This window comes from Aspergillus wentii (assembly GCF_001890725.1).
Source record: "Aspergillus wentii DTO 134E9 unplaced genomic scaffold ASPWEscaffold_3, whole genome shotgun sequence".
Classification (NCBI taxonomy): domain Eukaryota; kingdom Fungi; phylum Ascomycota; class Eurotiomycetes; order Eurotiales; family Aspergillaceae; genus Aspergillus; species Aspergillus wentii.
This window is the reverse complement of record NW_024467834.1, coordinates 3,262,069-3,283,529: the sequence shown is the minus strand read 5'-3', so window position 1 is coordinate 3,283,529 and position 21,461 is coordinate 3,262,069. Positions and strand designations below refer to the sequence as shown.

General features: G+C 48.9%; 6 protein-coding genes across 6 annotated transcripts; 4 read left to right on the top strand and 2 right to left on the bottom strand.

Moving 5' to 3' along the window:
• Nucleotides 1–375: 375 nt before the first annotated feature.
• On the bottom strand, nucleotides 376–9,154 carry ASPWEDRAFT_108539 (FMP27 family protein; the record flags this gene model as incomplete). The annotated part of the gene is made up of 3 exons (XM_040828001.1): nucleotides 376–528; nucleotides 580–4,518; nucleotides 4,571–9,154. 3 exons carry the CDS (start codon nucleotides 9,152–9,154, stop codon nucleotides 376–378), a joined length of 8,676 nt encoding a protein of 2,891 aa, XP_040691240.1.
• A 945-nt stretch (nucleotides 9,155–10,099) lies between these two features.
• On the bottom strand, nucleotides 10,100–11,316 carry ASPWEDRAFT_39276 (uncharacterized protein). Its single transcript, XM_040835063.1, has 4 exons — nucleotides 11,087–11,316; nucleotides 10,853–10,966; nucleotides 10,685–10,801; nucleotides 10,100–10,612 (listed from the first exon to the last, which is right to left on the bottom strand). The coding sequence occupies exons 1-4, from the start codon at nucleotides 11,163–11,165 to the stop codon at nucleotides 10,308–10,310; spliced, it is 615 nt and encodes a 204-aa protein (XP_040691239.1). The 5' UTR covers nucleotides 11,166–11,316; the 3' UTR covers nucleotides 10,100–10,307.
• A 967-nt stretch (nucleotides 11,317–12,283) lies between these two features.
• On the top strand, nucleotides 12,284–14,514 carry ASPWEDRAFT_738712 (translation initiation factor 4B; the record flags this gene model as incomplete). Its single annotated transcript, XM_040839392.1, has 5 exons — nucleotides 12,284–12,362; nucleotides 12,415–12,459; nucleotides 12,605–12,670; nucleotides 12,734–13,015; nucleotides 13,072–14,514. The coding sequence occupies 5 exons, from the start codon at nucleotides 12,284–12,286 to the stop codon at nucleotides 14,085–14,087; spliced, it is 1,488 nt and encodes a 495-aa protein (XP_040691238.1). The 3' UTR covers nucleotides 14,088–14,514.
• A 1,232-nt stretch (nucleotides 14,515–15,746) lies between these two features.
• On the top strand, nucleotides 15,747–17,614 carry ASPWEDRAFT_171028 (MFS transporter; the record flags this gene model as incomplete). Its single annotated transcript, XM_040830714.1, has 8 exons — nucleotides 15,747–15,875; nucleotides 15,951–15,971; nucleotides 16,023–16,080; nucleotides 16,136–16,195; nucleotides 16,246–16,531; nucleotides 16,587–16,956; nucleotides 17,005–17,107; nucleotides 17,154–17,614. The coding sequence occupies 8 exons, from the start codon at nucleotides 15,747–15,749 to the stop codon at nucleotides 17,612–17,614; spliced, it is 1,488 nt and encodes a 495-aa protein (XP_040691237.1).
• A 536-nt stretch (nucleotides 17,615–18,150) lies between these two features.
• On the top strand, nucleotides 18,151–19,853 carry ASPWEDRAFT_39269 (uncharacterized protein). The gene is made up of 2 exons (XM_040835062.1): nucleotides 18,151–18,798; nucleotides 18,878–19,853. Exons 1-2 carry the CDS (start codon nucleotides 18,598–18,600, stop codon nucleotides 19,418–19,420), a joined length of 744 nt encoding a protein of 247 aa, XP_040691236.1. The 5' UTR covers nucleotides 18,151–18,597; the 3' UTR covers nucleotides 19,421–19,853.
• A 74-nt stretch (nucleotides 19,854–19,927) lies between these two features.
• On the top strand, nucleotides 19,928–21,458 carry ASPWEDRAFT_39268 (Gfo/Idh/MocA family protein). The gene is made up of 5 exons (XM_040835061.1): nucleotides 19,928–20,099; nucleotides 20,174–20,199; nucleotides 20,265–20,443; nucleotides 20,496–20,779; nucleotides 20,845–21,458. The coding sequence occupies exons 1-5, from the start codon at nucleotides 20,069–20,071 to the stop codon at nucleotides 21,348–21,350; spliced, it is 1,026 nt and encodes a 341-aa protein (XP_040691235.1). The 5' UTR covers nucleotides 19,928–20,068; the 3' UTR covers nucleotides 21,351–21,458.
• The last annotated feature ends 3 nt before the right edge of the window (nucleotides 21,459–21,461 follow it).

Below are 21,461 nucleotides of genomic sequence, written 5' to 3'. Positions count from 1 at the left end.
AGAAAAAGGATTATGAGGACATAGGTGGAGTAATCGAGTATAAAAGTAGCAAGGTAAGGTAAGGTTGAACGAACAATAATACAGACAGAAAGGGAAACAATAGGTAAAAACCAAAGGAAAAAATGTCAAAAGCGAGAATGAATAAAACTTCAAAACTTCCAAGAATAGAAAGAGGTTGACGCCTATATACGACCCACTGCGTTTGGGGTATCTCATAGTAGAAGACGCTGGGTGTCGCAGGGAATGCAAAGATGACAGGAGAAATTAATAAAGGACATGTTTGGAGGGAGAGGATAAAGGTGCTAGGAGGTTGGTGAGTATAAGAGGGTGCGTTGGAAGCCTTTGCCGGCGCATGAATTCATCTTCGAGTCGAACTTATTTCCGAGACGGCATCAACTTCCGCCCAAAGTTTCGAATCGTATTCTTGTGACCTTCATCCTGTCCAGTCCAGGTCTTGGTCCGAACAGTTGTGATTGTAGTGCCCGAAGTCATGGGCCGGTTGGGAGGATTGATCAACCGGCGAGATTGCTGTAAACCAATTAGTATTTTCTCATATTTCAAGCGGGCCAGAAAACTTACCTCCCAACGAGAATCCACATCCACTTCACTTGCAGAACGAGAATCCGATAATGGTGCGCCGTCTTGCATACTAGACCCCAGGGAATTTGATCGCCCAAGAGGAGAAGCGTTCGATTGGAAGGACCTTCGTGATGGCGATTCCGAGTACTCGCTGTTGGAGTCGGCACTGGCTTGACTCTTATCGGAAATCGTGTTCGCAGAGCTATCAGGGTTATGCAGAAGTTGGGACGAATTTGCAAGCTCGCGGTACCGTTTCAGTTGCTGCTTGGAAGGTCGGTGGTGGGAGAATTTGTTGCCGAGAATTGCAGGCGTGTGAGAAATGAGAGCCTTGATCACATCCTTCTTCAGGCGCAAAGCAAGATCGAGGTTAGACCAGGTTTTGTTCCGGTATTCTAGAATCGGCAACCGGAAGACAAAGTCATGAAGATCCTCAATGTTGTGTTCGCCCTTGCCTTTGTAACTCAGACAGAGCACCACATCTTGGACCTTGACGTGCGCAAGTGTCATATAGTTGGACGCGCGAGACATCATTTGAGATATTTCATCTTGGGCCTCCTTGGTTTTGTTTCTTCTTGACAGGTTGAACTTCTTGGTCTTTTCCTCTACAGCAGTACTGCTCGAGGCATTGGTATTGGCCAGTGGCTTTTCTGTATGCGTTCTTGACAGAATGCGCAAGCTGTCAACGGATCTCTTCTTGCCCAATCCACCACTAGTGCTCGGGCGAAGTGGCGGACGGTTGTCCGATGGCCCAAGCCGAGTGGTATCTTTGTGGATAGGCGTCATGGCGAGACCCTTGAGCTGACCCGAGCGAGTATGCGGCCTACCCTCATCGGCTAGCGACATTGTCGGCTGCAGCCTAAGCTCAATTGCGCCGGGTCCTTTAAGATCGTCCATCGACAGGTCACCATTGCCATATGAAGTTGTAGGCGGCGGTGGGCTTCCTTCGTCATCGTCATCGAGCTCGTCGTCTGAATCTTCGAGTGGCTTCATGTTTTTGATCATCATTGGCGAGAAGCCACCATTTTCAAACGCACTCGACCCGACATTGGGGAAAACGTACTCGAACACCTTCTGCCCAAGCTCGCGCTCTAACTGTACCTTGAGTGGGAAAAGTGCCACCTCGAAATCATCCAAAACGGGAATTCCTGCAACAGCCTCTAACATATGCCACTTGACCCTGAGCATGTAATCATCTGGACCATCCAAGCTTCGTGCTTGGTCAAGATATGGCACAATGATTTGAGGGTATATGGCGTCTGGGAGAAGGTTCAAACCATACAATCTCTCGATCGCGACCAAATTGTGATTCGAACCATCGCTGTTATCAGTACGATCGTATTCGGCGTTTCTCAATTGGAATTCGATCAATGGTTGGGATTGCTCTTTCATGAGGTGCCAGACAACTTCGGATGCAGAAATGTTCCAGCGCAAAACACCGTGTGCTCCTGACATGGTCGGATCAATTCTTCTCTGAGACGACGTGATTGCTTCCATCATGAAAAACAACTCGTCTTCGCATTGAGCGAGATCTTGCTCAAGCGCCAACCGATCTTCCCACCCTCGCTTGTCCAGGTATTTGGCATGAATCTGGAAGTGTTCCTTTATCTCCTCTAGTTGACGGATACGAGCCTGGAGCTTAAAGACCATCTCGGGAGCACCTCGCAGATCGCTGAAATCGGACGTGAGCATAATTTTCTCAAGCCGCTCGTTTCGAACTTTCTCCAAGGGTTCACTGTAAAGCAGCAGATCAAGAACGATGATATACATGGAATAGTATTCCGCAGAGTCGCAAATGGCACGGAAATGTGGGAAATCGACGCTGATATGGTCCATTCGGGCTTCTTGACAGTCTGGATTATCTTGATGGTCTGGATGTCCTTTAGCAACCTCCTCGTTATACTTCAATCTAAGGTTGTTGTATTTGTCGTATCGCAGACTGGCAGATGTCTTCTGCACGATCCTTGAGAACCCAAACGGATTAAGCTCAAAATCGAACATCGCTTCGAGAGTCAACCAAGGTGGCCATGCTGATCCAGGTGAATTGCCATATTTGTTACCGGCATAGAATTGCAGGTGGGCCATCAAGCTCTTCTGCGTTGCGACAAAGAACTGAGCCCCGTCCATGTCTAGAGAAAACCGGCGCTGCACCAAACCACTGACATCGTCAGATACTCGCTCCTTATCCATAATTGATACCACTTTAAGTTGCATGCCCTTGGCGGCGACCAGCAAGACCGACTTTTGGTTCTTCTCGCTCTGTAACTGGATCTGAGGCGCAATGAGTCGCAAACTGTAGCTGTTCTGGGGCGTAAATTCAGGGGCGATGTTTTCACTTGAGTCATCCACTTTCGAATGGGATCGGCTACGTGGCTGAGGATCCTGGTCTTCCACGTTGACATATCGCTTTGCATCGTTTAGCAATTGCTCAATGCGATCTTCCACACTTTCGCCGTCATCCAGATCAGCAAGACTCCCATCATCAGATGGTCGTCTGGATGAGTTGTTGAACATTTGGGAATGTTTTTCCTTGTTCTTGTTTTGCTCATCGACGATATCAAGGATGAACTTGACGGCCCTTCGAGACATGTAATACACAAACCCGCGCCTCTGGCTAACTTGATGGCTGTAACGCAGGATAATATTTCTGAGCGAGTTGTTCCATTTCAATTGCACGTTGTGTATCATGAACCGATTGTCAAAGTCGCTCGCGAATTCGTCACTAGGTGAAGCATAGAGTCCATCAAAATTGGCTTCCTTGCCCTCGTTGGCCGAGTCTGAATCAGTGCCGGCTCTAGATGACGTCTCGCTTGCATTGTAATCGGGTTTCTCGTTCGGTGATCCTCTTTCGTCCCTTGCAAGTTGTCTCTCGAGGCGGCAAAGCCCAGCAAAGAGGAAGTTTCGCCTCCGTGTGAGCGCCTCTGCTTGATTAACAAAAGCATCATACTGGCTCTTCAACTCGGCCTTGTTGTCGATTTCTCTCATTACCCTAAGTTCCAGTTCACCGATTGTGCGTTCATAATCTCTTATTTGTGACTCGACTGTAGCAAGGCGATCTCGGATAAGTTCCATTTGTACCCGACGGGGCTCGTTCTTTTCGGACATGACACATTCATGAGTAGGCTCATATCCAAATGTGCTATAACCTGTTTGGTCTGGGGTGACATCGCCGTGGTCTGTTTGGCGGAAGTAGGTAAACCGTGGCGAGAAGGCCAATGGCAAGATCTGAGTTCGAGGATTTGACTCCTGGGGAAGGATCCAATCGAGTTCGACAAAATCATCCATATCAACCCAATCGAGGTTTTGGTCGGGAATGGTAAATCGTGATAGATCCACTGATGGCACTGGCTGCTGGAAGGTCGATATGATATCTTCTTTATTTTTCTCAAGGTCGTCAGGGTTCGTTCCTTCAATGCTGGCCGATACGGCTCTGAAGTCCGCAGCCTGCAAATCCAGTTGGGCTTGATTTATCCGCATTGCGCTTGCCTGCGTTTGCTTCAGGCGTCCCTTGGCCAGTGTCTTCACTTGCTCGCGTCTCTGATGGAAATCAAGCTTCAGACTGTCTAAGCGAACCTTCAAACCCGTTGCTGTCACAACGTCTTCGGCATAGTCTTCACGGTCCTTATGCTTGTATATGTGAGCCACAAACAAAGGAGCAAGAAGCAGCTTGTACTTGACAGTTGCAAGATGACGGTTAAACTTCTTGCTTGTCCTTGTGATACCAGGCCAGAGAGGTCCTTGACGAACAGGGAGCGACATTACACCCGAGAACAGAGACCACCAATTGAAGAAGTGAGTAAAGAAACGGGGCGTCAAGTGAACTGTGTTATAGCTTGTCGACGGTTTGATCTCGTCGACACACCAGTCTCTGCTTTCCGGGGCAAGAACCGCGACGGATAAGTGAATGTGGTTACTCCGGAAGCCACGGTAAGCATCGTAGGTCTGCAATTCTGTTAGTTAAAAATCATCTCATTGGAGTTATTCTGCACCATACCTCTGGCTGCGAATGGTCCACATAATCTGGGTTCTGGAGAACCACCTCGTAGTGGGGTTTGAACTCGAATGAGCGGTTGTGTTCATCAATATCGCGTTCAAAGACCAGACCAGCAGACCAGCGCACGTCGCCTGATAATTTCATCACAACCTTCTTGAAATGGGCCGCATTCTTCACATCGCTCGACGTGGATGCAGATTCCAGATCCTGGGCTGCAGCCTCAACTGCGCATCGAGCTTCATTGCTATAATCTGGAATGGCCAGAACGTATTCTCCACTCCTCACGTTCATGAACTCCATTGGATCATCACTAGTGTGAATATCCCATCTGACATCTTTGCGGAAGCACATAACGAAGCCGCTTCCAAAGCCAGTCACCACATATGGATCACGAGAGCCCTTGAGACGTAGATGGACATCTCCGTCTTCCTTCCAAAGAACTCTAATTCGAGAGTGGAAGCTTAGTCGAATCTTATCCCAGAACCCAACCCTGTCAGACGGATCGATTTCGGTCTTCGTAAAGCCCTCTATGATCTTCATCATGTCTTGAATGACGGGCTGGTACGACATTCCCCAGGAGATGCTCGTTGGTAGGCTAGTATTGATTTCGACGGTAGGATCGGAGTACGTCTTGACAGGCGAAACAGACCGCCAGACATCAATTGAAAATGCAGGGCTTATTCTACCATCTGGCAGTTCACTTTCGGGAACAAGCTCCAGTTTGACTTGTCTGGCTGACTTGAAGTCACGGTACTCCTCAGCGATGACAAAATTAGTCCGAAGTGACCAACTAGGCAGTCGTGGAGATTGACCAGGTCGCAAAGCCGGTATATGCAACAAATCCAGGGGATAATCTCTCAATGTGACGCGAGCCTCGCCCATATCCAGCTGAATGCTCATAGGAACGAGCAATGCATACTGCATGGACATTGGCATTCCCTTTCCAATCTTATTGAGGAACGTGGCGTAATCGTCAACTAGGAAATATGGTTTGTCGATCACAAGGTTCACATCACTTATGAAAGCCGACATGATACCTGGTCTGTTCGGGATGCCCAGCACAGTCTCTGTTTCTTGCACATCTTCCGGAGGCTCATCCACCCCAGAAAAGATATTCCTGATCTCCTTGATGGAGTTGCCTTGGAATCGCATAGCAGCATCGATCTTCTTTTTCCAAGATTGTGCATTGTGCTCCTGGAGTCGGTACCAAGCATTCTCTGCCGATACCTTAGACTCTGAGGAAAGGCAAGCTGAACCGTCGACATCGTAGCGGAACTTTCTTCCCCGGCCACGATGGGTCTCATGGGGATCGTGTCTGGGTTTCCCATCGGCGCTTTTACTCCTCCTCGTATCTTGACTTGTTCGCTCACTGCGGAGGGTTCGGTGGCTGGATTTTGCTCTGAGCTTAGACGAGGCGCGCCGCTGATCCGACTCCTTGATCTTTTGAAGTTTAAGGTTGTAAGCCTCTTCCCGAGCCAAACGTTGACGCTGTTCGAGTAGTCCGGTTCTATATATGCAGCCTAGCTTCCACTCAAACGCGTCATCCTCCAGCTCAAACAGCAAGGCCTTGCTCCGCAATGATACTCTTGGTACTTTCTTTGGCCCTTCTGGGTCTCTTTCTGAGACAAAATCCGTTTTGTGGCTCTTGAAGCGACCGTGTAGCTGCTTGAAGGCCTTTGACGTGTTCACGATGTTATCAAAAACATGATGCATCACCATGTGGTGAGGAACACCAATGCGAATGAAATCGGCCCACAGATCTATGGACTTTTCCTCGACTAGACTGGCACCCTGCTTGAATTTCACTTTGCGTAAATCAAGTCTGGCATTGCTCATGCTAACAATCCTGGCCCACACGCCTTTAGCTTTGGGGGTTTCGGCATGTAATCGGACAAGATGAGCTCTGACGAAAGGAGCTGAAAGGCGATGCGAGCCAGCCGCCAACCCGTAGACCTGAAGCATCATTGGAGGATCTGTTGGCATAAAAGCTTTGACTTGAATCACAGTTGCCCTGATGTCCGTTGTGATGAGCTCGCTCCTTTGTGTGGGTGCACGAGGCGGTGGCATTGACTTTGCAAATTCACGTTGAGCAGCAGATTCGCTTGAAGCTTCAGGAGACTCTGGCATAAAAGCATTCTGGAGCACAGACACCGCAACTCCAAGGCAGTAATACCGATATAGAGAATATTGAAGATACACGCCTTTGATCACGGAGTTGATGTGGAAAATGGGCCCAAGGCGATCACTCAACGTGCTAAGAGCAATTTCGAATCTGGGAAGAGATAAGAATGCCTCAGGCTCCAGATAATCTTCAGATTCGATAACAAAACCTTCGAATCCGCGACCATGTATTGCCAAACGTCTTCCGTCTGCGGCACCACGTTGTGCTTGTCTTGGGGGAGATGTGGGAGGAAACCTGAAGGGCGATTCGTCGCCAATTGTGGAGTGACTTGGAGTTCGTCGTCTTGCGAAGCTCACAGTATTCACAGGTTCGGACTTCTGGGCTCTATAATCCGCAGTCCACGATTGAAGCTGTAGCGAGACACCACGAGACAGCTCTGACACGCTTGAGTCAACGCCAGCGATTTCCAGGCTAAAGCCTGTGGCTTCGAATTGAAACCTGAGCAGCCACGGAGGTATGCGTCTTAAGAGGCTAGGCTTTCGCTCTTCGAATGACATAGATGTTCGTTTCTTTGGTTTGAGCTGTTGCCTGAATTGCTCGACAACCTGGCTAATGCCGCGATTGACTTCGCCATTGACCATATGGGCAGAGCATGTGTTTAAGGCTCCCGAGACAACCACACAGACCTCCGGCGATGCAGTAAGGAGAACTTTGAACTCCAAATTCTCCGTCGTGAGTAGGTTATGTTTGACTCCAGTAGGAGTTTGGTAGTATAATTGGTGGGACGCAACCCGGTAAATCGATGACAGGGAATAGTAGACGCCGCCTTCCGAAGAATGTGAAGACTCAATATCGAGTGATATAGAGGATATAGAAGATATGAGCAAGTTATAATCGTCATCAACTGCACCAGATTCCTTCGAGATCGGAAGGACAAATCGAATGACAGGTTCATGGACCGAAAGCTTTATACTGGCCTTTGGAAGTAGGCGAGATATTAAGCGGTGGTTATCTCTCTTCTTCCCACGGGGCGAAGACGATCGTGGTTGTACCAATCCCAGAAGTCGAGAGACGTGTCGAGGTTCAAGATCGAGTGAAGGGGAAGTCACAACCAGGTTCGCGAAAAGGATATTGGTGTTCCGTTCTTCGGGGTTATGGTCATCAAAAGTGCTGACGGTTTTCGAAGGGAGTGTAGTTTTGATCGTTGTGGTAGCCATAGGAATATATAGAATATTGTCTGATTCACCTGAGCTGTCGTCCAAGCTGACTGAAAGGGCAATTGCAGCGAGAAGGGCCTGGTGAGCCACATCATTGCGTTGGAAATACATGCGATGGGCGGGGCTTTTCTGATCCATTCGATGAAGGTCGGCGCCTATTTCATGAGATACAACATTCAGATAGACGGTATTCTGGTCCTGAGAAAGCGATTCGATAGACCGGGACAGTCTAAAGAAACTCAGGGCGATCTGAATCTCTTGTATTCCCCGCAGTAACGAGCTTGCAAACTCCTTAGAATCAGCGACTGTCTGAACAATTGCATCATCCCGGCTTCCAGGCTTATCCAATTCCTCCACGAAGTCTGCGAAGGTCATCTCCTCATCGATGTCGTTGTTCGAGGTTTCTTTAGTAGGAGGTTGCCGGAACTGCTTGATTCGTTGCAAAAGCGTCGTCAAGTCGTCGTATGGAACATGCATCCTTCCAATCTTCACCGCAACGGAAGCATCTCTGAGTCCCTCTAGATCTTTATAAAGAAGCCCGTGTATATTTACCCCCACGTTATCCAAAAGTTCTGTCGGCTCACGACCGTCCACCGAAAGCAAAACATTTTGGGCGTTCATTATCCATTCTGCCGGGCGTTGTTCGCGAGATGAATCCTTCTTGCGACGAAACACCTTTCCTCTATCCACCATCTTTTGCCTGGTGTCCACCGCCAAGGAGACGGAACCGACCTGAATCTGTCCAGCATCTATAAAATGAACCGTGGTATTGACGGCCACGACGTCCACCAATGTCAACCAGTTGATCTGCCGGTGAAGTCGCTTGACTCGTTCCTTGACTTTTGTCAATGTCTTCCACGTCTTACTTCGCGGAGAGGATCCTCGCTGTGGATCATCCTCCTTTTTCGACTCCGACGAGTCTGGGGTGGTCGACGCATCCGGTTTTTCTGGATTTCTTCGACTCTTGGCTAATGCGGAGGGGTCCAAGGTTACTTTTAGGTCTGTCAATCGGAGGCTGACCCATGTCGGTTGGGCAAACGATGGGGGGTGTAGTGACAATCCGAGACCGCGGAGCTCAATCTGTACCCCTTCCTTGGGAGCGTATGCGATCCGACGAAGGGAGAAATAGCCTATCCGTTGAATTGAAATACCGGTTGCGATACGAACGATTGCGAAGATAAAAAAGGACGAGAGGTAGAGGAGAAGGAACCCCACGAGGATTGTGGTCGGGCTGAAGAGCGTCATCGTGTATCGCGATCAGTAAGGGGACTGATCTGTCGAACAGGATGGACAGCTGAGAAAGGATCGATCATGGATGTTGTTAACACGGCCGTTATGAACACTTTTGTAGAATTAGAATGTAAAAACTTTTATCTTCCTTGGTCTTCTTTTGCCTCTGTATTCGCCTGAGGAGAGGTCCCCCTCCAATGCAACAGAGGCTCAAAACTGGGTCTCAGTTAAGACTGGGACTGCGCACCAGCCTTAAAAGCATCAAGGAAACAGCGCAACAGTCGTAAGTCGTTCATTGTCAAGGTAGAGGCGATCAAACGAGGAAGAAGAAGAAGGGATGGGATGGACGATCCGACCGGATGAACCATAGATCTGTCATGTCAACGCAGAAAGGTCGACAAACGGTACGCTCTCTCTCACGGGGAGGCCGGGAGACGCTGGAAGCGGAAACCCGCCCACTTGGTGGTATTCTGGCCGACCCGGCTCTCTCGGCACCCACCAATCCACAGCTGAGGACCTCCCTATGTGTAAGCAATGTACGGTAAATGCGGCGAATTTTCTGCCATGCTTCGATGTGTTTTGCGAACCCCTGCATGGCCGATTTTTCTTTAAAAAAATCCCCAGGACGAATTGATAGACATCAGATCTCTCCAGGGATTCTCACGGCTTTCTTTGGGTACTCCACCCTCTGGATTTCCGGTTCTCTCAACAGCGAAAAATGACTGGAAGAGCTACCCCGGAGAATAATGTGGTTTACGTTGTGTAAGGATCATACACGTATCTATTACCCGTAGCGTATCCGTCCACTGTATCCATGGAATTGGATACATATAGTCAATCTTTCCTAAAGGGTGATTGATGGACAGGGCGATTGGCTAAGAATACCACGAAAGCAAATCTTCAATAATATGCACACTAATATACACAGTCGTCTTCTTTTCTGACCTCACATTTTTCTCAGACAATACCAGTTTCAAGAGGCTTCCTGCACACTCTCATTGGCCCGGTTGCCTGTGATATATTCCGTCTCGACGGCGCTCCCTCCCACTGCAGTGCTGCTGGTGGGATGGCACGGTGGAGAGAGGAGAAAGAAGGCAAGCCCCTTCATCTGGCCTAAACCGGCTGGCTCTCCTGTCAAAACAAATCAAGGCGGCGCTATTATCTGTAGTCACTTTTCGGCGGGTTTCGAAGCTTCCATTCCACCGGACTTTTGCTGCTCGAGCAGATCGATTTTCTCATCAATGATGGCAATGTCAGCCTCGATACTGAGTAGCTTTTCACTCAACATTCCCCTGTAGTCATCATCAGAAAGCGATTTGAGCGGAATCCATTTGGACTCGGCCATTCGTTGTAGAATCGGTTTCGTTGGGGTATTTGCATGCTCCATTTGCCAGGTGTCGATCGCATTATAAGAGCTTTGCCCAAGATAGCCTAGTATCGAAAAGACGACGACCCCTGGAATCAATCGGCCTCCTATTATTATTCACACACGTCAGCCAACACGGCAATCACTTATATTCCCGAGAGGCTTCTTCTAGAAAATACCCATGAGTCTGGTTACTGCTCCGCCAGAAATCCCACCAGAAAGAGCGCTGACATAAGCCCGCTGTTTCGGGGAGGCCTGGTCTTCATAATGAAGCTTCAAGATATTGCTTCTCAACCCTGCAATACCGGTTAATCTCAATCCATGGTCAAGATGCTAGAAAGCCTTACACCAAAAGGAGGTTCCGCAGGCAGCCCAGTGGATGCCGCAGGAAATGGAATGTATCACTGGATGCGGTGATCGAATAACTCCAGAAATACCGCCATAAACAAGACCAGCAGATCCTAAAGAGTGAAATATGAGAAAAATCGAACCATGTAAAAAGGATTTGTATACGCTGGTATACAGGTTTTGAGGCCTCCAAGACTCGGAGGAAAGGCCTGGAAACAGAGTGAAAAACTAACCGCTCACAGCGCCCGCTTTCAACGCAGGCAACAATGCGTTGGATTCGAAGCTGGCATTTTGCCCATTCTGCCCGCTCATCTTGCGACCTCAATATGCCAAATCACGGGCATTCCCCTAGGTCGGATGCCTACAAAGGGCTACAGACGAAGTCATTGTTTCCATGGGGCGGCATCATGGGATACACGTGACCTGGTGTAGATGGCTTATGTAATGTTCGTCCAAAAACGGACTGTCTTTCTATACAAGATCCAGTTTGGTTGAGTTCGACTTGTGCCTGGAATGATAAAAGTTTGGATTCCATTGCGGGGTATTAATATTAATGATCCTGGTGTGCTCTGCAAGGTTGCTCTACTCCATCATGGCCATACAAAGAACTGCCCAAGTGTGGCAATGAAACCTGTGCAACCGGTCCTTGCTTCGGTATTCCATCCAATTCCAGCAGGATTGGATCATAAGTCTCGTAACTGATGCAGTCAAAATGCCACTGACTGACCGCACAGAAGAAACAACAGTATACTCTGTATGCCATACAACATTGTACGTACATCCGATGATCGTTGACCTGACATGCGTCGAACAAAGCGGGAGTTCCAGACAGCCTGCAGGCAAACCCGAATGGACAAGGGCTAAAGCCTGTAAGCATCATAAAAAAAAAAATCAAGTAGAAACCATTTGTAGGAATTCAGATCAACCCCAGGAATAATTTCCATATCAATTTCCCAAAAACCAAAATAATCCAGTCGATTGACCCTCATTTTTTTCTCCGCAATAAAAAAAAGCCCTCGGGTTTGGGTCGAGGCGCCAGACCGAAGGGCCGCACCAACACTTTTTTTTTTGAGGCTGACTTTTCTAGCGTCATCACTAAAAATTATCCTCACGGATTAACCTACTTTCCCCTCTGCTTTTCACTGCGGAGCTCACTTACAATCCCCCATCGCACGTCTTCTCTTCCACTGACTAGACGTCATTCATTGCTCTACTACTGCCTTCCACTTTTAGGAAGTCTTTTTATCTCTCTTTTAACCCTCCCTTTCTGTCGACGAGACGCGCACAAGGCACTTGGCGCGTTTCCTGATTTCCCACGACCGCAATCATGGGTTCGTCTCAACTCCCCCTCCTTTCGCTGAAACCCCTCCCCCAGACTATCACCACTGCGCTCGCTCATTTCATCATGCAATTTATTTTGAATTCAAATCATGCTGACTGCTATTGCTCCAGCGCCCTCAAAGCAAAAAGCCCAGAAGATGTCCATGGGGGCCTTCTTGGCTGATGAGAGTAGGTGATCCCGGGATTTGTGCGGGGGGATATGCAGTGCTAACGAGGGTAGACTTCGGTTCCTGGGCCGATGAGATGGAGGATATGCCTTTGCCTGGTAAGTTGCAAGTCCTGCTTTTCTTTTCGATGACCGTTACTGATGGAAATCCCTCGCAGCCGGTATGTTTTATTCGCCTCAACCCGATTTCTACCGATATTCCTTTTTTTTCCATTTTGAAAGCCCTGGTCTAAATAGTGGACAGCCCCTCCTTCTCAGCCCAGCTTCGGTAGCAGTCGCCCTGCTGCGCCGCTTGGTTCGGGATTCAATGGTATGGCCCTCTCTTATCTGGTGGTGGGAATTTTGATCGGTGTAATCTGACTTGGGACAAAAGACCGTGGTTTTGCGATGAGGGAGCCGCTCCCCCTTCCTACCCAGCCTCCTTATACCGCCCACATTGGAAACATGGCCTTTGACGCGACTGCGGCTGATGTCTCTGACCTCTTTGCTGAGTGTGGTGTGACAAATGTCCGTGTCGTGGAGGACAAGTTGACCGGAAGCCCCAAGGGTTTCGGATACGTCGAGTTCGAAACCGTTGACGGTCTGAAGAAGGCTCTTGACTTGTCGGGCGCAACCCTCCAAGGAAGAGCGATCCGAGTCAGCATCGCCGAGCCCCGTACGTATTCCTTGAATCCTAGTTGAATATTCTACGCAAGCTGACAACATCTACAGCCAAGGAACGTGATGTCAAGGAGTTTGACTGGACTCGCAAGGGTCCCCTTCCCGACGCACCTGGAGCGCGCCGTGGACCTGTTCCTGTTCCTGACCGCTCCGCTTTTGGACGCAACCTTGACACCCTCTCAGATGCCGGCAGCGAACGTGCCGGCGGACGTCGCAACTTCGAATCTGATGGAAAGCCCCGTGACTTTGGCAACTGGGAACGCAAGGGTCCCCTTTCTCCGGTCAGCGGTCCCCCCAGAGAAGGCCGCCCACGCAGCAACGAGAGCTCTTCTTTCAGAAGAAGCTCCCCCGCTTGGGGTGAGGGCCGCTCCCAGGATGGCTCTAGACCCCCTCGTCGTGAATTCCAGGAACGTACCCCCACTGCCGCTGAGCTTGACAACACCTGGAGAGCTAGAATGCGACCTGACCAGCCTCCTGCCAAGGAACCTACATCGCCCGCTGCTGCCCCTGCCGGCCCCCCTGCTAGGCCCAAGTTGAACCTCCAGAAGCGAACTGTACCCGATGCCACAGCCACCCCCGCCAGCGCAGGTGGCGATTCGAAAGCTAGCCCATTCGGTGCTGCTCGCCCGATCGACACTGCTACCAGAGAGAAGCAGGTCGAGGAGAGACGTCAACAGGCACTTCGCGAGAAGAAGGAGGCCGATGAGAAGGCAAAGGCTGAGAAAGCTGAGAAGCAACGACAGTCCAAGGAGCAGGCCAAGGCCGAGAAAGCGGCAGCTGGCGGTAGCGAGAAAGATGGCGAGACACCTGCAGGCGGCAAGAACTTCGAGATCCTCCGGCGGGCCGAAGAGGATGAGGGCGCTGCGGCTGCTGTTCAAGAGCAGGCTGAACCCGCTGCTGCTCCTGCTGAAGCGCCGAAAGAAGCCGGTGAAAACAAGGCTAATGGAAGCTGGAGGAGCGCACCTGCTGAGGCCGAGGCACCCGCTGACGATGAGGGCTGGAGCACCGTGAACAACTCGAGGCAGCGCAGCAACCGCCGCGGACAGTCCGGCCGTACTTACGCATAGATTTATCGATACCCTGAACCGCGTCATCGCTTTACCAGGACCTCACGCCAATCTTGCGGAGCTGATTTGATGAAAGGGGCTGCATAATAGGCCTTGACTTTGAATGTAGCCATTCCAAAGGACAAGATACTCCAGCGGCAGTCTTGAGGTGGTGAACCCAGCATCTCGGTACGCTATCCTCGAAAGGACTTTTTTACGAATCTCCCTCCGGCAATAGCGAGGTGGTTTTGGTTATGTTGGTGGGCATTTGTTTTAATTTTCAGATCGTCAGCTCTTCTCTACTCCGGTCATCTCTTGGTTCACGATTTCTTCGTTGGGCTAGGTCCCTGATTTACGTCTAGTCCTTGCTATCGCTGTCCGACATGTTTCGAAAAAGTTTATTTCCTTTTTTCTCTCATGTGTTTCCTTTTTTTTCAACTCTTTTTTTCCTTTTTATCCTACTCAAGTTTCTCTGTCATGTCTTTTCAATCTAGATATGTACTCACATGTGTGGATCGTCTGCGATACACCCCCTGACCATTACGGCCGATGTGGAGGATGGAACTTTACGATTATCTTCGAGTATCTTCTTGTTTTGTTTTCAACGGCAGAATCGGTCATACTGTCAATTATTCCCCCTCTCATTGTCTGTCTTGTTTGGGATCAGGGATGGAGTGTGGAGTCTTATTCTTCTTGTTCTAACGCAGCCATGGTCTTCCTAGTTGATGAGACAGTTATGCGAATAAGATTACGATTCAAAGGCATGTCAAGCTATGTAAACGATGAGTTTTAAGGGTTGGTGGGCTTATTTAGTTGTACTTTGTCGCCCCGTTTCCTATCTTTCCGTGTTCATCGATTGGCCCTTTTTTTTTCTCTCCCCCGATGGAATGAATTAAATGAATTCGCAAAGATGTAGTAGTGACAGAATGCCAAAATCCATGATTTTTCCTGATTTTCCCCAACTGAAACTCCACCATAGCCCATCAGCGTTGTGATACAATGTGCTATGTCGTAGTGTGTGGTTATGCAATCTGCATCTGTAATTTCCGAATTCGGGCAAGAGATAGAGAAAAGCTAGGTTTCTTCTAGCTTATGCAGCGTAACAACGATCAGCCACTGAGAAGATTGAGATGGATCAGTGGAGATGTAAGGATGGACGAACGGATCGTCGTGAAGATCCATCTAGATGGTCGACATCATCCCATGATCCCATAACAATCCAACCCAACACTGTGTCGAAAAATATATTCAACGTATCCTCGGAAGGCAAACTGCAACAACGCCCCTCCTACAACTGCAACATCTTCGAACATCAGCCAATAATACCATCTATCTCTATCAATTTGAAATTTATATTATGTCTTGAATTCAGAATATCTGGATTTGTATACCTACTTGGGTATAAATCGATATGCACAGCTGATTCTCGGGGAACACATCCCGTACCAGCCACGATAATATTATTCTTGGAACGACTTTCACCTTTTTCTTTCTGATTTTTTTTCATTTTCGTTTTTTTATTTATGTGGGGTATTAGATTGATGGACTGTTATTAATGTGACCTCTACCTTGTTCACCGTCGTTCAGACAGTTCTCTCTCTCTTTTTTTTTTTTCCTTCCTTCGCAATATCACATCCCGCCTGTCTGTGTGAATTACCCCTCCTTAACCCGAGGCAAGACATGGGCGTCGACAACAACAACATCGACAATGAGGATGGGCCAGTCGACGATTCTCGTCCGCCCTGGAAGCTCGAGTTTCGCTCGTCGAATGGCTTCATCATCTCGGTGGTTGCTATTGCTGTTTTTACTGTAAGCGTTCGATTGATTGTCGTTTATATGTGAAGTGGGGTGTCGATCGGTATACTAATCGGGTTTGGTTGTTAGGATGTCTTTATCTACGGAATGGTGCGGATTCATCATCTAACGTAGAGAATCAGCAGCTGATGTATCTTATAGATTGTTCCCATCCTGCCGATTGTTTTGGGATCGCGTACGAATGTACCCGAGGATGAATGTAAGAATCTCATACTATACTCATCATCCATGATAAACATACTGATATAGCACAGTACAGAAATGGATGTCGATCCTTCTCGCTGCATTTGCAGGTGCCATCCTCGTTGGCTCGCGTTAGTGATTCTCTACAGTATAAATCAGATATTCCCTCTAACAGTAACAGCGGTATGCGGCTACTTTGCGGACAAGGCGCCATCGCGAAAAGCACCATTCCTCGTCGGTTTAACTGCTCTCGGAGGATCGACTATGATGTTCTGGTTTGCTAGGACAGTATATTGGTTGGTCATTGCCCGGACTCTGCAGGGTCTATCTTGCGCTGTGGTTTGGACTGTCGGTCTGGCCTTGGTGGTGGATACGGTGGGAAAGGATGAAGTCGGTACTGCGATGGGCATCGTCTCCATGGCTATGACTGTTGGGACTGTCTCTGGACCTCTCATCGGAGGAGTAGTGTGAGTACATGCAATCGAAGAGGTGGCACTGTCCTCGAGCTAATGTACTGTTTAGGTTGGCCCGAGCGGGTTATCACGCCGTGTTCTCGGTGGCAATTGCATTCATCGTACTGGATATTATTCTTCGCCAGGTTATGATTGAGAAGAAGGCGGCCTTGAAATGGCTCAAGCCATCTCACGCGGAGACGGAAAGCTTGCTGAACGGCCACACGGGACAAACCGCCTCTCAATATGAATCGATCGGGCAACTAGATCAGCAATCAATAGACTACCCGCAAGAGCAATATGTTGATGTTGGAGAGCCCCTGTCGAGTGGGAAGACAGGGTCTTTGCCTGGAATCGTGCGATTGCTGTGCACTAGCAGTTTGCTAGTCGTGCTTGGGTCGACAATAATTGTGGCCGCGATCCAGTCTTCATTTGACACTGTAAGTATTCCTTTTCCAATGCACAATTCCATTCTCTGATGATTGCAGGTTCTGCCGTTATACGTTTTGAGGGTATTTGACTGGGGCCCAATGGAGATAGGATTGTGCTTCCTTCCCTTGTTCTTGCCTGCATTTGCCTCTCCAAAGATCGGTATGTACCATATCTTAATCACAGGATTCAGGCTAATTTGTAACAGGCGCTACCATTGACTGCTGTGGAACACGAGGTGTTGCATTTGTCGGATTTCTCCTCGACTTCCCAGTGCTCATGCTTCTTCAACTCGTCACCGAGAACACAACACACGACAAAGTTCTACTATTTGTAGTCCTCTTCTTCGCCGGTATTGCGGCATGTCTTCAGCTTGTTTCACTCATGACCGAAATCGACCACATCGTTGAGCGCAAGGAAAAGGAGTTTCCTAACTTGTTTGGGAGTCAGGGATGCGCAGCACAGGCGTATGGTCTGTTAAACGTAGCCTGGGCCGGTGGCCAGATGCTGGGACCATTGGTGGCAGGTTCATTGGTCGACCACCAGGGATGGGGGACTATGGTGACTGTATTTGGAGTGGCGAGTGGAGTGGTTGCGGTGGTGGTGAGTGCCACGAGTGAGGGTAGCGTGCTGCGATGGAAGGGGAAAGGGGGGCAGCGTAGAGCGTGAGGAGACTTTGACGAATATATTCATGAATTGCCATTTTGAAACAGCAAGCATATAACGATTTTGCCAATATGACGATCCAAGCCTTATTTTGTCGATGTTCTAAACCTCATAAACTGGTGGAGGATCAGCATGAAGATCAGATGTTTTGATCTTGATAACAAACTCTATTGATTTATCAATATCCACAAGAGTATCCTATAGCATTGGATTGAAACAGATGCAGTAAATAAATAAATCTGCGATCAAAATAGACTCCTGTCAGTAAGGAGTGGAGTGGATGGGACGCAAGGGGATGACACCCGACATCCTCCATGGCTGGGGTTTCCCCAGTGACTGCTTGATGTAATGGACAATGCGATTGTCCGTCTGGATACTCTGCAAGGAAGCCAATGATATCAAGATCATCGCATCAAATATCAAGAAGGCTGGATGGCTTGAGATGGAGAAAGTGACGAGTCAACAAGACTAAGAGACGGACACTAAGAGATGCCACGATCCACACGTGTCGAGTATCTATATGAACACAACGCAGCGGGCAGCACCAAATGAGGATCTCCGTAGGCTGGGATAATCTGAATAATGGAGTAGAATTGAAACAGTCATAACACATTACTAGCATGAAGCAGAAACAAGCGATCGTCGTGGCGAAAGTCCTTTGTTGCTATACGAAAGGGCGACCCGCCTCTTCAACGCGGGCAAAACCGCCGCCGACTTTCTTCTCCTCCTCTTTATTGAACCTCCCCGGCCATGCATTATTATTCACGCTGCCTTGCTGTGCTTTCTTTCTTCTAATTATATTCTCGTCCAGGCCTTTGCTTTTTTCTTCTATCCGGGGAATTTCTTCTGTTTAAATACCGGTCAGGGTCTCAACTCTCTCTCCAACGTCAGACCGATCTCTGAGACATCCTTTCATTTCCGCTACCACGTTTAAAGGCGATTCAACTCCCCGTTCATGGTTTTCATAAATCCATGTCTTGCAAATAATGTCGACGACTACTACAACTGCTCTCACAGCTACTACGCTCGTTGGCATGCTTCCAGCAATGTCAACGACTTCCGATAAAACCTGCCCAACCTGTGGTCAGGAGGGGTTTCCATCACAACAACACTCGGCGGAGGAGGCCCAACAGAGGATTAAGGAATTGGAAGGACAGGTTCTTGATTTGAATTCCCAGGTTGCGTTGACAGGTAAGACATTGCTGAGTCTTGGATATTACGTGGGATTTCGGTTGTTCGGTTGGATGGCGGCTGACTGGTTTGTTTACAGCAGAGAAACTCGCTCTATACGAAGACGAATTGCGTCGTCTGCGCGCCCCAACAACGCCGAGAAAGGGCTCACCGATATCTTCATTATCTTCGAATCGATCGAATGACCTCTCACCGACACAACTTCCGCCGTCCTCTAGTCCGCAGTCGCAGCCCCAACAAAGCCGCTTGTCCACCTTTACTTCTTTTCTCCCGTATCGTCGTCCCAGTGCTACCCCTCCTGTCCCGAGTCCTCCCCAAGCGCCGGTGATTCCCGTCCAGGAAGATACATTGGAGTTGCAGAATGCTTTGAGCCGGGAACAGGACTTGCGCAAAGCCGCGGAGACCCAGTTGTCGCAGGCCAGCACTGAATTGGAGGATTTGACGGCACAACTGTTCAGCCAGGCAAACGAGATGGTTGCCGAAGAGCGTCGGGCGCGTGCGAAATTGGAAGAGCGCGTTGCTGTTCTCGAGCGTCGGGATGTTGAGAAGAGAAAACGACTCGACAGGTTAGAAAAGGCGATGGCCAGAGTGGAGCGGGTTCGAGCGTTGGTTGGATGACCTCAATATGCGTCTGGCATCACCACGTGCTGCTACTGTTTTGCTTTTTCCCCCCCTTATTATATCTCCTCTTGCATGAGTCTTTTGCCTGGACCTGGTATTTGTCCATTTGGCTATTTGCTCGCCCAGCGTTTGCTTTTTGGTTTCCAGGATTATTTTATACCCCCTTGTTATTTTTTGGGCCCGGGATTTTGACATGGGACATGGCCTTATGGGATTATTGGAGGCCACTTTGCTCTATGAATGATACGACCAGCATTATGATGGAATGGCATGGCGTCTACTCTTTTTTGCATGTTTCTCTGCTGTCATATCCCAGGCGTTGGATCTATAATTACCCATGTCTATGGTTTTGGTTTATGATACCAGATTTCCATTATCGCAATCAGACTGTTCTTATTTTTACAATCAATCAATATCTTTTGGTATAAAACTGCATTCAAATAATTACTTGTAACTGTCTTCATCCCGCATTGCGGGACAGCAGCGGTTGGAGTCTGGAACTCTTAATTTCAGCGACCCCACGTTGGTGTCAGCGACCACCCCGGGTGATATCGATGAATCAATCGCTGCAACACAGTTCTTCTCATCTCTTTCTGAAACCAAGCCGCAATCTCATAATCACCTTGATACATTCCAGGTCTCATAATGTCCATTGGCGTGGCCATCATAGGAAGCGGTACGGTGCCAATGGCTGAACTGGCTTACCCAGTCTATATGCTTGAACTATCTATCAACTGACAAACAATATAGGCATTTTTGCCCGCGAGGAGCATCTGGTATGCTAGATAATCGACATCTCAGACATGATAGCATGTCCATCTAACAGTAATACCATTCGCAGCCTGCAGTGCAAGCATCCGACAGCCTTCAACTCAAGGCCATCTATTCACGATCACAAAAGTCCGCTCAAGACCTCGCAGTCGGAACCTCTGGCATAGATATTTACTCTGAAGACTCTGGCTCCGGGAAGAGTTATGCGGATCTACTTGCTCGCCAGGACATTGTAGCCGTCATCATAGCGTGCGTATCCTTGTATGTGCATCGCTTACTACAGCATGGCTGACCGTTCAAGTCTCCCTATACTGGCCCAGCCAGGATTCATCCAGAAAGCACTTGCAGCAGGAAAACAAGTTCTCTCTGAGAAACCGATAGCCAAGGATGTAGCTACAGCACAGGATCTGGTGGCATGGTACCAAGCCAATACTGATCCCTGCAAGACGCGTTGGGCTGTAGCAGAGAACTTTCGATATCTTGGAAAGTACATTCGCTGCGCAGAAGAAGTGCGCAAGATGGGCCGGGTGAAGAGTTTCCGGATGAATGTTCAGAATATGATCAAGCCGGACTCGAAGTATCATAGTAAGTTTGAACTATATATCTTATTCTGGTTATGGGAAAGCTAGCTGACTACGATTCTTATTCAGAGACGGAATGGCGAAGGACACCCGAGTACAAGGGCGGTTTCGTTCTAGACGGTGGTGTTCACATGGTTGCTGGTCTACGGCTGATACTAGGCTCGAATGACCCCCTGGCGACGATCTCTGCACAGTCATCTCTGCAGCAGGAACATCTCGCTCCTGTTGACACAGTCGATGCGGTGGCGAAGACCAGATCGGGCGCGACAGGTGTTCTGTCTTTGTCATATGGATCAGCATTCAGCGATTCGTTGTTCGAATTTGCCTGTGAACGTGGTGTAGTGACCATGCACTTTGACAAGATCACAGCCAATGGAGAGAGCCACGAGATCCCGTTTGAGGGCAGATGCGTCAATCTGGAGGTTGCGGAGTTTGCTGCGTCTATAGTCGAGGGAAGACCAGTCTCGAACCGACTCTCACCCGCAGAAGCAATGGCAGATCTTGAGATTATGGAGAAGATGTTCGACAGCAGTGCACAGGACGGAGAGAGGATGAAATTAAGATTCCAGGTTTAGCCAGCTCAGCATGATACAATAACACTCCATCTGCACTCCGTACCATCTAAGCCTCCGCCCTATACGTACCACTCCCGTAAGCTGATTTCCGCCTCCGCCCGCAGAGGAAAG